This window comes from Thamnophis elegans, chromosome 10, assembly GCF_009769535.1.
Source record: "Thamnophis elegans isolate rThaEle1 chromosome 10, rThaEle1.pri, whole genome shotgun sequence".
Taxonomy (NCBI): Eukaryota; Metazoa; Chordata; class Lepidosauria; order Squamata; family Colubridae; genus Thamnophis; species Thamnophis elegans.
Genome location: NC_045550.1, coordinates 54,991,156 through 55,005,360, shown reverse-complemented (window position 1 = coordinate 55,005,360; position 14,205 = coordinate 54,991,156). Strand labels below are relative to the sequence as shown.

Sequence of the window (14,205 nt, the reverse complement as noted above, 5' to 3'; positions counted from 1 at the left end):
AGCTGTTCCACTGATTAATTGTTCTAACTGTCAGGAAATTTCTTCTAAGTTGCTTCTCTCCTTGATTAGTTTCCTCCCATTGCTTCTTGTTCTACACTCAGGTGCCTTGGAGAATAGTTTGATTCCCTCTTCTTTGTGGCAACCCCTGAGATATTGGAACACTGCTATCATGTCTCCCCTAGTCCTTCTTTTCATTAAACTAGACATACCCAGTTTCTGCAACTGTTCTTCATATGTTTTAGTGTCCAGTCCCTTAATCATCTTTGTTGTTCTTCTCTGCACTCTTTCTAGAGTCTCCACATCTTTTCTACATCATGGTGACCAAAACTGAATGCCAGGTGTGGCCTTATCAAGGCATTATAAAGTGGTATTAACACTTCACGTGATCTTGATTCTATCCCTCTGTTTATGTAGCCTAAAACTGTGTTGGCTTTTTTGGCAGCTGCTGCACACTGTTGGCTCATATTTAAATGGTTGTCCACTAGGACTCCAAGATCCCTCTCACAATAACTACTATTAAACAAGGTGCCACCTATGCACAATAACTACTATTAAACAAGGTGCCACCTGTGCATTTCGTTTTTCTTGCCTAAATACGTTTCTTGCCTAAACATACTTAAAACTGGCCCTGTGTTTCATGTGTTCCAACAGTTTTCCACTGAAATATCTTCCTGACAGAGTTGTGGATACTATAATGTATGCGTGCTGCCCTGCAGAAATCCTGTGGAATTACTGAAGAAATAAATCTTATTTTTACCTGATCTCAACTGAGAATTATTTAGCCTTCTCTTGTAGGCTGGGATTTATAAAGCTATTGGTATTTTTACACACACACATGGAAGGGGGGGTGTCTTCGTGACATTGCTGTTTTAATTCAGTTCAATTTGTTTATTGATTAGTCGTTGGTCCATACCATGTAGTTGTAAAAACAATAAAAAGCAAAGCAGGACACATTGACAATATATTATTGCCCTGCAGTTAACCCCAATCCATCCTACGTGGTCCACCCTCTTAATCTTTTGATATAGCCCTCCCTATCTGTGTACATGGGTATTCCCTGCAAAATATCTAATAATTTATTCTTGGTGTCCCAATATTTCTTGGATTTTAATGACCTAAGCAGAGGAAACAATATATTATGAATATGTCTTACTTTTCTTTGTATTGTTTTTTATAGCTTTTCAATATAGTCAAATGTTTAATCAATAAACAAATGGCCTTGGATATTACTTTATGTGGCTTTGACCTTTAACATATAAAGCCTCTCTTCAGCAATCTTCATCTTCCAACAGCTATCCACTGTCACACCCTTTCCTTTAGTTTCTTTTCTTTTTATGAAAGAGCAGTGGATAATGTGCACAAGACATTTCTATTGATTGATATGCACAGATTAGCAAGATGATCCAGCCTTCTCTTTCCCATCTGCCAGTAAAGGAAGATTTTAAACAGGCCCTAATGGGTAGCTTAGATCCATAGCTGAGAAGAAAGCTAACTAAGCAAAAAAAAAGATGTAAAATATTGCTAGTATGAAGAAGGAAGGAAAGGAGGGGAGAAAGGAGGGGAGGGGAGGAAGGAAGTAGAGAATGGAGGGATGAAGGAAAGGAAAGGAGTGGAGGGTAGAAGAGAGAGGAAGAGAAGGAGAGAAAGTAGGAGAAGAAGAAGTGTGGTGGAGAGGTAAGGGAAGAAGAATGAGGTAAGGGAAGGTGGGTAAAGGGGAGAGAAAAAGAAGAAGAGGAGGGAGGAAGAGAAGGAGAGAAGGTAGGAAGGAGAAGAAAAAGGGTAGGAGTAGGGAAGAGATAAGGGAAAGAAGAAGGGGATGGAGACTAGGAAGGAAGGAAGTAGAGAAGGAAGGGAGGGAGAAAGGAAAAGAAAGAGAAAACAAGTGGTGGTGTCTTGGCAGGTGCGAAGGATGGTAAACAAAGCATTCTAAACTATCCCTTATAACCTTCCAAATGGAATAATAATAATATAAGAATGGCAAAGAAAAAGAATAATTATGTGAATGTATATCTATAATCTGTATATAAGAGAACAAATGATAGTAAAAATATTTAGCATAATATAGGTAAATAATATCTGGTCATACGTAGCTAAGTTTAAATAAATAAATAAATGTACATACAAATGGATAACAAGGAAATTATGAATTAAAGATAGAAATGTATAGTAGGGAAAACACTAACTGCAAAGAAACCGATTCGAAACTGCTGTATGATATACGATGGAACTTATTGTTCCTATGTTGTTTTTAATGTTATGTGTTTGTTTTTGTTGATGTGTTTATGTGTTTAAACTAAAAAATTTATCCTGGAAAAAAAAATATTGCTAGTATGTCTACTACGCTGAATAAAAGGAAATGTGGCCCACAAGAATGTAAGAGGTGCAGCTAAGGCTAGCAAAAGACAGAATAGCATCGAACAGTTTCTTCCCCAATGCATTATAAGCAAACCCAGGCAGATTATGTTGGCATTTGAAGCAAAAAATGTCAGAAGATGTTCATCTTTCCTGCCCTGATTCATTGCAGTTAATTTGCTGCCTTTCCATGATAAAGATCTCTGTTTTTTTCCCAATATGCAAAGACTTAGAAAATTCCTGTAAAGGAAAAAAAAAAGTGTTATCATTCGGATTTGCATACTTTTTGCACTGCAAAGAATCCAATAAGCTACTTTTTTTCAACAAAGAAAGAAGTAAGGATTTGGTTTTGGGCTCCCCCTTAAGCAACCTGAGTTTAGATCCAGTTGAGCAATGGAGCAGTAGATGCAGACTTAATACGGTTGCTTACTCAAAATTTACTCATCTGATTATAGTGCAGCTTTTGGTCTAAACATTTACATTCCAAGATGTTCAGAAGGACCTATGACAACAGGTGTGAAATATAAGAGTTGGAGTGCAATTCCCATTAACTAGAAATGTTGGTTAAAAGTAAAGTCATTCCCGGCTCTACGAGGTGGTGCTCATCTCTGTTTCTAAGCTGAAGAGCCAGCGCTGTCCATAGACGTCTCCATGGTCATGTGGCCATCATGACTAAACGCCGAAGGTGCACAGAACACTGTTACCTTCCCACCAAAGGTGGTTCCTATTTTTCTACTTGCATTTTTTACGTGCTTTTGAACTGATATGTTGGCAGAACCTGGGACAAGTAACGGGAGCTCACTCCATTATGCGGCACTAGGGATTCGAACTGCTGAAGTGCCGACCTTCTAATCAATAAGCTCAGCATCTTAGTCACTGAGCTACTGCATCTCTAGTAATGTTGGTTAGAAACAACCAAAGTTCAGGAACAATTGAAGGCCTCAAATTTGTAATCCTTGCCCTATAATATTCATATTGTTTAGAGATCCAGCAGAATCCACCATAATATATTCCCCATTTAATTTTTACCATACTGATACCCGTGACCCGTCAAAACCGCGTTCCACAAAAGCGCGGTCAACGAAATCGCGTATGTGACGTCATCACAACGCGACGAAAAAGATCGAAAAATTGAAATAAAAATTAAATTACAGCAAGCCGATTCACATAAAGGTAAGGGTTAGGTTAAGGGTTAGGGTTAGGGTTAGGTTAAGGGTTAGGGTTAGGGTTAGGTTTAGAGCGTTAGCGTTACGTTTAGCGTTAGGTTAAGGGTTAGTGTTAGGTTTTTCGTTAGGTTAACGGTTAGATTTAGGGTTAGGTTTAGGGTTAGGTTTAGGGTTAGGTTTGGGGGGGTTAGGGTAAGGTTTTCGCTTTATTTTTACATTTTTCGATCTTTTTCATCGTGCTGTGATGACGTCACATACGCGCTTTCGTCGACCGCGATTTTGTCGTCCGCGGTTTTGTGGTGGAACCACTGATACCATGGTCCTTTTTGCCCCAGCCTTCATACTGAACCAAAATTGATACAAAGCCCAAGTAAGTGGTTTGATCAAATCCTGAATTTGAAAGTAAACACTGCTCATAAAAACAATATTTTATTTTATTTATTTTTGTATAAAGTTTAGATAGCCTTCCATCTCACCAAATGAAGTAAGATCTAACATTTTCTTATATTTATTGTGTTTCAGAGGATTATTTTTTATTACTGTGGATCATAATTGATGATTAGGTAGATTATGGTAAGAGTTTGAAACTGAGGATTGTTTGCATCCAGTTATGATGCAAACTGGGGCATCGTGAACTATTTTAAAATAGGTATTTATTTATCCCTTGCATGTGTAACTCTGCAAATGCTGTGTCTTTACAGGCTCTGCAAACATCAATGACAGAAGCATGTTGGGGAAAAGAGACAGTGAAGTGGCTGTCATTGTGGAGGATACCGACATGATTGCTTCAGTGATGGATGGGGAAGACCTCAAAGTAGGAAGATTTGCCCAGTCTCTTCGCCTTCAGTGCTTTAGGTACCACAGCTGACAGAAAAGACAGAGTAAAACCAATCTCCAAAGGACTTACAGTCATTTGATTGCCTTAGCATCCACAGAGTAGACAATTCTATGTTTAGCTATTCGGCCAGGTCTTCCATTTAGAAGTGGGGTCTATTCTCATTTGTAGGTATATTAAAGTAGTCCCAAAGGTGCTTTTCCAAAAAGCAACTGGACTTTCTTCTTTATTTTTCTGTGAAAACATTTCTTATCCAAGTAGCTTCCTCAGTTCTGATCCTTTGGAACAGGGGTGTCAAACTCAAGGCCCATGGGCCAGATCTGGCCCATGATCTTCTTAGATCTGTCCTGGAAACAGCAATGCACTGGCCCGCGGTGCCTCTGTCAGCGAAAATGGAGCTCGGGAGAGTCACGCACAGCCTTCCTGGGCCCCTTTTTCACTGGCAGAAGGCTATCAAAACAAAGGAGAAATGTTTCCCCTTTTGCATTTGAGCATCCAAGAAGGGACAGGAAAGGAAAAAGGGAAAGAGGAGAGATACAAAAAAGGAAGGGAAGATGGGAAGAGAGCAAGGAAGGAAAAATAAGGAAAGGGGAAAAGGAAGAAGAAAGGAGAATGAAGAGGGAAAGAAAAAGAAGGGAAGGAAGGAAGGAAGGAAGGAAGGAAGGAAATTGTAATTTTTTTTTTTTTAGAGATTTTATTAATATTTGTAGGCCGCCCTTTTCCCTGAGGGGACTCAGGGCGGCTCACATAAAATCGGGGAAGGGGAGATACAGACATTAAGATAAGACATATAATAAAATAATAAACAACATACATTCATCATTCGGGAGGGGAACTATCCTTGTCCCCAGGCCTGACGGGCGAGCCAGTTCTTCAAGGCTGTGCGGAAGGCCTGGACGGTGGCGAGGGTGCGAATCTCTACGGGGAGCTCGTTCCAAAGGGTCGGGGCTACTACTGAGAAGGCCCTCCTCCTTGTAGTTGCCAGCCGACACTGGCTGGCCGATGGTATACGGAGGAGGCCTAATCTATGTGATCTTATTGGTCGCAGGGATGTAATTGGCAGAAGGCGGTCTCTCAAGTATCCAGATCCACTGCCATGTAGGGCTTTATGGGTGACTAATAGCACCTTGAAGCGCATCCGGAGATCGACAGGTAGCCAGCGCAGCTCGCGGAGGATAGGTGTTATGCGGGTGAACCGAGGTGCACCCACAATCACTCGCGCGGGCCGCATTCTGTACTAGCTGAAGTCGCCGGATGCTCTTCAAGGGCAGCCCCATGTAGAGCACGTTGCAGTATTCCAGCCTAGAGGTCACAAGGGCCCGGGTGACTGTTGTGAGAGCCTCCCGATTCAGGTAGGGTCGCAACTGGCGCACCAGGCGAACCTGGGCGAATGCCCCCCTGGTCACAGCCATTAAATGGTGGTCAAACGATAGCTGTGAGTCCAGGAGGACTCCCAAGTTGCGAACCCTCTCTGAGGGGTGTAGAATTTGACCCCCCAGCCTGAGTGATGGAATATTGGTCGAATCTCTGGGAGGGAAACACAACAGCCACTCGGTCTTTTCTGGGTTGAGCACGAGCTTGTTAACCCTCATCCAGTCCATAACAGCTTCGAGGCCGCGGTTCATCACGTCTGCCGCTTCATTGAGTTGGCACGGGGCGGACAGATACAGTTGAGTATCGTCCGCATATTGATGGTATCTAATCCCGTGCCTGCGAATGATCTCACCCAGCGGTTTCATGTAGATGTTGAATAGTAGGGGGGATAAGACCGAGCCCTGAGGCACCCCATAAGTTAGGGGCCTAGGGGACGATCTCTGCCCCCCCACTAACACCGACTGCGACCTGTCCGAGAGGTAGGAGGAGAACCACCGCAACACGGCGCCTCCCACTCCCACCTCCCGCAGTCGTCGCAGAAGGATACCATGGTCGATGGTATCGAAAGCCGCTGAGAGGTCGAGGAGAACCAGGATGGAGGAATGTCCTCCATCTCTGGCCCTCCAGAGATCATCGATCAATGCGACCAAAGCGGTTTCTGTGCTGTAACCGGGTCTGAAGCCTGACTGGAAGGGGTCTAGATAGTTTGCTTCCTCCAAGGACCGCTGGAGCTGGAAGGCCACCACAGAGAGTGTGAGTGAGGGTCTGAGGGAAGTCTTGCCTTAACACTTGGCCACCACAGGTGCCCCCGACACAAGTGACGTTGAGCTGGCCAAGCCCACCATGGCCACGTCCACCCCAGCCCCCCCAAGGTCAAACACAATCCTGATGTGGCTCTCAATGAAATTGAGTTTGACACCCCTCCTTTGAAACAACCATGACCTGAATAGTTGAGAATCTCCGTAGATAATGTATTAAGATGATCCTCAACTTACAACCAGAGGTGGGTTGCTGCCAGTTCGGCTCAGATCGCCTGAACCAATAACAGTGGCGAGAGGCTCTGCCCGCCCACCCAGATGCTTCTGCGCATGCTCAGAAGTGTTGCATGCCTGGGCGAGCACACATGGGAGCGTGTCGGAACCGGTAGTAAAATAATTAGCAACCCACCTCTGCTTACCACCATTTGTTTAGTGACCGTTTGAGGTTTCAGCAGCCCTAAAAGAAATGGTTTACAACTAGTCCTCCCACTGCTGACCATTGCAGCATCCCAACGGTCACTTGATTGAAATTTGAGGTTTGGAACTTAACGTATCTTTACAATGGCTGGACAAGATAGAGCCTGCCGCCTGTCCTGAGAAAGGGAGTTTTCTACCCATTAGACCATAACCTGGATGAATGGTTTCACCTTTCATCTTTTCCTTTTACAAGCTCTCATCATTTATTCAGCTTCAGAGTCACTTTGCAGTAAATATAGCCTGGCTTCTCCCTATTTTGAGTGGGGGAGAGGTTTAATTGTCTTTTATAATAATTGCCTGCTTGTTCAAAGTTCTTCCTTTGAAAAATTGTTCAGAATTAAAGCTGCCACTGTCAGAGTGGGAAAGATAATTAGCAGACCTTCTTAATTTGCCCCTGCCATCTAACTGGGCAGATAAGCAGGAGAGTAGCTGCCACAAAGTTAACTGCACATTGCAGAGACTTTGAAATCTGGGCCTTTTCCACCGCCTACTGTGAATGTCAAGTCAAGAAAGCCATAGGCATTTGCAGAAGGCAGGTTGAGAAAGCAAACTGGAAAAGGTGCATTGCAACACAAACACCACCTCAGTTGTATTGTATGAGCTACAACAGGAGCCAGTTTGGTCTACTGCAGAGGTCAACAACCTGCAGCTCTGGAGCCGCATGTGGCTCTTTCATCCCTCTGCTGCAGCTCCCTGAGGCTCAAAATATGCGTCACAACCTCCAATGAGCGACACTCCCCAGCACACAATTTATTGAGCTTTTCGACTCCCAACTATGCATAAATCCAAGAACAGCAAAGTTTCAGAAGAAAACAGAATGTTTAATTCAACAACTACATACGCTAGTTTTGTGACTGCTCAGGCACGGGAAGGGTTTTGTGGCTCCTGGTGTTTTCTTTTCTGTGGGAAAGGGGTCCAAATGGCTCTTTGAGTGTTTAAGGTTGCCGACCCCCTTGTCTAGTGGTTCATCTATCACGCTAGAAACCAGGGGACTCCTGGTTTCCATTAGGCATGAAAGCTAGCTGGGTGACTTTGGGCCCATCACCAGGAGACTGTGAGTTCTAGATATGAAAGCCAGTGGGTGACCTTGAGCCAATCACCCCCTCTCAGCCCAACCCATCTCACAAGGTGGTGGTTGTGGGGAAAATGGGAGGAGGAAGGAGTATTATGTATCTGTGGAGATCCGGAATCACTCAGTTCATGGTTGTCCCAAAAGTTTTGTTCAAAAAGCAACTGGACTTCCTTGGGTTTTTTTTTCCCTTGAAAATTTTTGCTTCTCATCCAAGAAGCCTCTTGGATGAGAAGTGAAATGTTTTCAAGGGGAAAAAAGCCAAGAAATTCCAGTTGCCTTTTGAAAAGCACCTTTAGGAGTAGTACATATGTTCGTACCCTTTATAAAAATAATAAAGAGAGGGTTAAAAAAATACAAATAAGTAAAGAGATGGAGCTTTCATCCTCATGCACATTTAGTCCCTTGGGCAAAATCTAGACAAGCTGTTGAAACCTGTGAAGACGTTTTAAAACAAAACAGCCAAACCTCGGGTTAATGATCACCGCCATTATTTGTTCTATTGGCTTCTATTGGACCAATATTCTTATATTTCATTAGTACCCTGTGAGGTTGCATTTCATCTTCCTGATCTCAAAGTGGTTAACATTATTGACCACAGCTACAAGTTTAATGGTGTGTTCTTTCCTTTCCTTTTTCGCTTTTTGTCTTTTGTCTTCTCCCATTCTTCAGGGTTGTTCTTGGCAGCTCAATAGATCTGAATGATATCCAGGATCCCGTAAGTGACAAATTCTTTAAAGAAGTCTGGGTTACAACAGCAGCACGTAACGCCACTATTTTTGAGAAGGTGAAGTATGGGCTTCTGTTTCACACTTATTGTTGCCTGAGTATTATACTCATCATATAAGGGGAGTTTATATAAAATGTTTTACAGATGGCATCTTCCTCTGGCAACATTGGCCAAAATGTTTAATAATATATCCCTGAAATGCTGGAAATACAATCAATAGCAATAGCAATAGCAGTTAGACTTATATACCGCTTCTTAGGGCTTTCAGCCCTCTCTAAGCGGTTTACAGTGTCAGCCTATGGCCCCCAACAATCTGGGTCCTCATTTTACCCACCTCGGAAGGATGGAAGGCTGAGTCAACCCTGAGCCGGTGAGATTTGAACCGCTGAACTGCGGATAACAGTTAGCTGAAGTGGCCTGCAGTACTGCACTCTACCCACTGTGCCACCTCGGTTCAGGTTCCAGGCACATATTTCCACATGTGGTGGACATGTAAAAAAAGAAAGGAATTTTGGCGACAGATACAGATGTGGTTAGAAAAAATGTACAAAGATTAGAATTTAAACTAGAATTATTTTTATTAGGAATTATAATACAGGGTCACAGTAAAGAGTCAACATATTTAATATTACACATTATAACAGCAGCGAGAATGGTGTACGGCCAACAATGGAAAAGTGAAAATATACCTTCAGAAAGAGAGATAATAAAGAAAATATTGGTTTGCGCCGAAATGGATAGAATGACGTTAGAATTAAAGAATAAAGGAGAGATAGAATATCATAATATATGGAATAGATTTTACCAATGGTTGGAACAGGGAGGTAGAAATTGGAACAGGAAATAAACAAGATTTGTAGACCCGAAATGTGATGTAATATGATGTAAATGCAAATGAGTATAAATGGGCAGAATGATTGCATTTAATTGATAGAGTGTGATGAGTACATGTGATATTTGTTCTATATTTTGGTGTGTATGGTGGAGAAAACGCCAGGATGGTCGCACTATGTCCAATAGTTTAATATGAAATTAATTTTAAAAAAATTTAAAGGGAAGGCCTGAGTATCGTACAACTTATGTACAATACAAAGTATTGTAGGTAAGGTACAACTTGCCTTCAGAAGTTGTGGGTGCTCCATCACTGGAAACTTAAGAAGAGACTGGACAGACACCAGTCTGGAATGGTATGGTATGAGGTCTCCTGCATGAGTAAGAAGTTGGACTAGAAGACCCCCAACTCTTGTTATTCTTTATAAGGCTGTCCAATTCTTAGAAGTTATCCAACTTTGCGTCAATAAATCCCTGACCAGCGCTATGTTTATGCTCCTGCCCAACTCCCACCAACTTTTGGAATCAAATCCAAAAGCATTTCATATCCATATTAGAAATTTTCTTTACTTAGGGATCAGAGATGTGGTATTGCTAGGAATGCCCACACAACACCACTTGAAGGTGACCCCAAAAACTTTAGAACTAAACATAACTTTTGAAAAAATCAACCAACTGAAAGTTTGCAAGATCACCTAAATGTTTGTGTTCTCAAGAGGTTTTAGGCAAGAATGTTTGGGATTCTGGTGTTCTTATGTGACATGCCTCAGTTATGAAAGCCTTGACATTTGTGAATTTTGGCATTCTGCAAGATTTTTGGCCGTTTTAAAAATATTCTTGCTTACTTTTTTACAACCCAACCCGAAAGGTGCTTTTTCAAAGGAAACTGGACTTCCAAGATGTTTCACTTCTCATTAGAACTGAAGAAGCTTCTTGGAGAAGAAGTGAAATGACCTCAAGGTAAAACAAGAAAGTCCAGTTGCCTCTTGAAAAAGCACCTTTGGGGGCAACCATGACCCAGGTAACTAACAATCTCCATAGACAAACCCAACACCTGAAAACTTGCCAACTTTTATCCTAGGTGTATGGTTAATGATTGGCTTATATCTGTAGTAGGATCCCAAAACCCTTAACCGGAATAACAATCCTTAAACCATAGATCCAAAGAAGCTCTGTCTCGCCTATATTCAGGCAGTCCTTGACTTACCACTATTTGTTTAGGGACCGCTCAAAGCTACAACAGCACTGAAAAAGTGACTTACGACTTATGACAGCTACTGCAGCACCCCCATGGTCATGTGATCAAAATTCAGGCATCTGGCAACTGGCATGTATTTATCACAGTTGCACTGTCCTGAGCTCACATGATCACCATCCATGACCTTTCCAGCCGGCTTCCAACAAGCAAAGTCAATGGGGAAAACAAGATTCGCTTAATGGCTGCATGATTCACTTACCAATTGCAGTGATTAGCTTAACAACTGGGTCATAACGTAAGGCACTATTCACTTAAGAATTGCCTTGCTTAGCAACAGAAATATTGGGCTCAGTTGTTGTTGTAAATCGAGGCCCACCTGTATATTTAAGGGTTGACAGCTTTGCTTTCAAGTGCTTGTGAAAAACCAGTGATAATTTTCTTCTTAAGTGAAAGAGGGCTGGAACGGTTTAAGGTCGTAACGTCTTTCAGAATATAAACATATTTAGTCTGTTGAGATTCCCAGTCATCCAGGTGATGGTTGTCCCATAGGTGCATTTTTCAGGAGCCAACTCAACTTTTTTTGTTTTTTCTTTTGAAGAAAGAAGCTTCTTCAACTCTGACAGGATAGTGGGGGATGGAAGGATTTCATCTCTAAAGACTTTTAGCTGTACAATTTGGGATGAACACCCTTTGAATGGTGTAGGAGTAGGAATGGATTTCCAGGGGGGGAAATTGCAGACTACAGGAGCCAGGAGCACTTACTCAGGTGACCCTGAGGACAGAGATAAACCTCCAAGTCTTCCAAGTGCTTCAAGACCCTCTAAAAGGATGCAAAGGACCAGCTGTCTGCAAGGAATGCAAATCCTTCCATTCCCCACTATCCTGTCAGAGCTGAAGGAGCTTCTTGGATGAGAAGCGAAACATCTTCAAAAGAAAAGCAAGAAAGTCCAGTTGTCTTCTGAAAAAGCATCTTTGGGATAAACATATTTACATGACTTGATTCCAAAAAATCTTGAGAGACAAAAATCAGTGTTTTGGAGATTCTGAAAATCCCTTGTTAAAATTCTAAAATTCATTGAGCAGAGGTAACATGACTAAACAGTTGGCCAAGTTTCTAGTATAGACATGTACTTGGAGAGAGACCTGTTCTCTCATCTTTTTCTTCACTCTTCTTCTTCTCAATTAGGTTTTCCGGGTTCTTCCTACTGATGAAGTCAATAACTTAACTCACCTACGGGATTTCATCAATAAACCAAAACTTGCATGCGAGAATCCCACAAAAGCAGCTGAAGAACTGAAGAAAATCCGTGGATTTCTAGTCCAGTTCCCCTTTCGCTTTCTGGATGAAGAGAATTTGCTTCCTTCCGTCGGAACAAAAGAATCCATGGTGCCCATGGAGACGTGGACTTAAAGAGAAGTCAGTACGAAAGCTAGACACAGATCTGGTTTGGCTCCTGTTTTCACAAGAACCTGTTGTCATAAGAAGGAAAAGCTGCACCAATCCAAAAGTGCCTTTTGATGATAGGGTTTTAGAGAAAATAACAGCCGACTAGAAGCAGAGTTGGAAATAGCACATCATTGATACGTTATCAATGATAGCAGGGTCATCCAAGCAACCTGGGAAGAGGGAAGAGGGTAAAGGAAGATACTTTCACTAAAAGACTACAGTCATACTTCAAGGCACTTTCCATATTCCATGCATGCTTATCCTACATGTTTGGTTATCTCAAACAAAATCTACAAAGTCTTTGTTGCAAGTAACTCAGATAAGATATTTGCTTATACTAGCCATCTTTTATTCTGGACAAAAATTGGTAATCCGTTTTCCAGAAGGAAAACCTTGTAACTAAGGTTACTGCTTGTAGAGATTCCAGGCTAAGTGACCTGCATCTACCGTACAATTACTACTTTAGAAGAAATCCACATGTAACAAGGACAATGGCTTCACTCTTTTGTAGGCTCTTAATGCTGTTTATGTCTTTGGCACTACGGAACTTGTTAAGATAGAGTATTTCTTTATAATTCCTTTTTAAATCCTGCAAATAGTATAGCAACTACTGAGAAACACTGCACGAGGCCCCCATGGACTTAACTGTGATCTTTCTGGAGTAAGTTACAGAGGTTTTGCATAGATGATTTTTTTTTTTTTAGTGCTGCATTTAGCCGAAGAAATAATTCGTCCTGCATGTGTCATGTTGGAACAGTATGTGTTGAAGGTTTCTGAAGCAGTACTAGTAAGCCGACAGATTTGTTTTCCGTCCTTAATGGCTGAAAAAAGTGTATTTATGTAATGATTTAGCAAAAATCTCTTTATTCTCTTCAAGAGGGACCAATTAGTTAATTCCCTTCCTGCTCAGAAACACATGGCCAAAGAATTCCTTCTTGTATGCCTACGGTTCAGTGTTCCAATATATGAAGGACTGCCACAAAGACAGGGGGATCAACCTATTTTTTTCCAAAGCACCAGAAGGCAAGACAAGAAACAATGGATAGAAACTAATCAAGGAGAGAAGCAACCTAGACCTATAAACAGTGAGAACAATTAACCAGAGCAACGGCTTGCTTTCAGAGGTTGCGGTACTCCATCCCTGGAGGCTTTTAAGAAGAGACTGGACAACCACTGGTATGGAATGATATGGGGTCTCCTGCTTGAGCAGTGGATTGACAGAAGACCTCCAAGGTCCTTTCCAACTCTGTTATTCTATTTTTTACTTCTAAACAATCTATGAATTTGTATGGTAGAGGCTACTCAACATTTTTCAAGCACTGCAACAGTGGGTCAAGGTTTATTATTTTTTTTCCACAGATGCAAGAGTCTTACATTACAATTTAGGGGTGTTTCCTGTCTGCACACTGTAGAAATCCATGCCACTAATTGGACAGTTGTGATTGGAAAGACTGTGAGACCTACAAAAGAAGAAGGATAGGAATCATTTATGTTGTTTCATTTATAGATTGTTCCAGGGCTGGGATTCAAAAATTTTAGCAACTTGTTCTCTGGCCGGTTGCTGGATGGGTATAGCCATTGTGGGCATGGCATACTCGGCCTCCTATACCACCGGGGGGGGGGGCATTTTTGCCTTCCCCAGTCTCCGGAGGCTTCCCTCGAGCCTCCGGGAGAGCGAGAACAGCCTCCCCCGGGCTCCTGAGGCCCTCCAGAGACCAGAAACAGGGCTGTTTCCAGAACTTCCGGGCCCTGCACTTACCTGGCATCCAAAACGAGCCCCGTGGATACTCCTGGGAGGGGTAGGGTGGGGCTAGCCAGTCCTTGCAACTACCACTTCAACGAAGCAGATGTAAAATTAGCATCCGGTTCGCCCGAACCGGCTGAATCCCACCCCTGGATTGTTCAGCCCTGTGTTTACGAGAGTCTTCCCAACATCACCCCACAATAGATTGATGTAGAGAAAAGAAA

General features: G+C 42.3%; 1 protein-coding gene across 3 annotated transcripts in view; it reads left to right on the top strand.

Annotated features, from left to right (window-relative positions):
- The window catches only part of PLD1 (phospholipase D1), a 174,232-nt gene extending 160,968 nt beyond the window's left edge, over window positions 1-13,264 (top strand). For all 3 annotated transcript variants that reach the window (XM_032225037.1, XM_032225035.1, XM_032225036.1), the window contains exons 24-26: window positions 4,220-4,373; window positions 8,704-8,818; window positions 11,977-13,264. In XM_032225037.1, coding sequence (XP_032080928.1) covers window positions 4,220-4,373; window positions 8,704-8,818; window positions 11,977-12,201 — 494 coding nt within the window. In that variant the 3' untranslated portion in view covers window positions 12,202-13,264. The remainder of the gene's footprint in view (window positions 1-4,219; window positions 4,374-8,703; window positions 8,819-11,976) is intronic.
- Window positions 13,265-14,205: the final 941 nt, after the last annotated feature.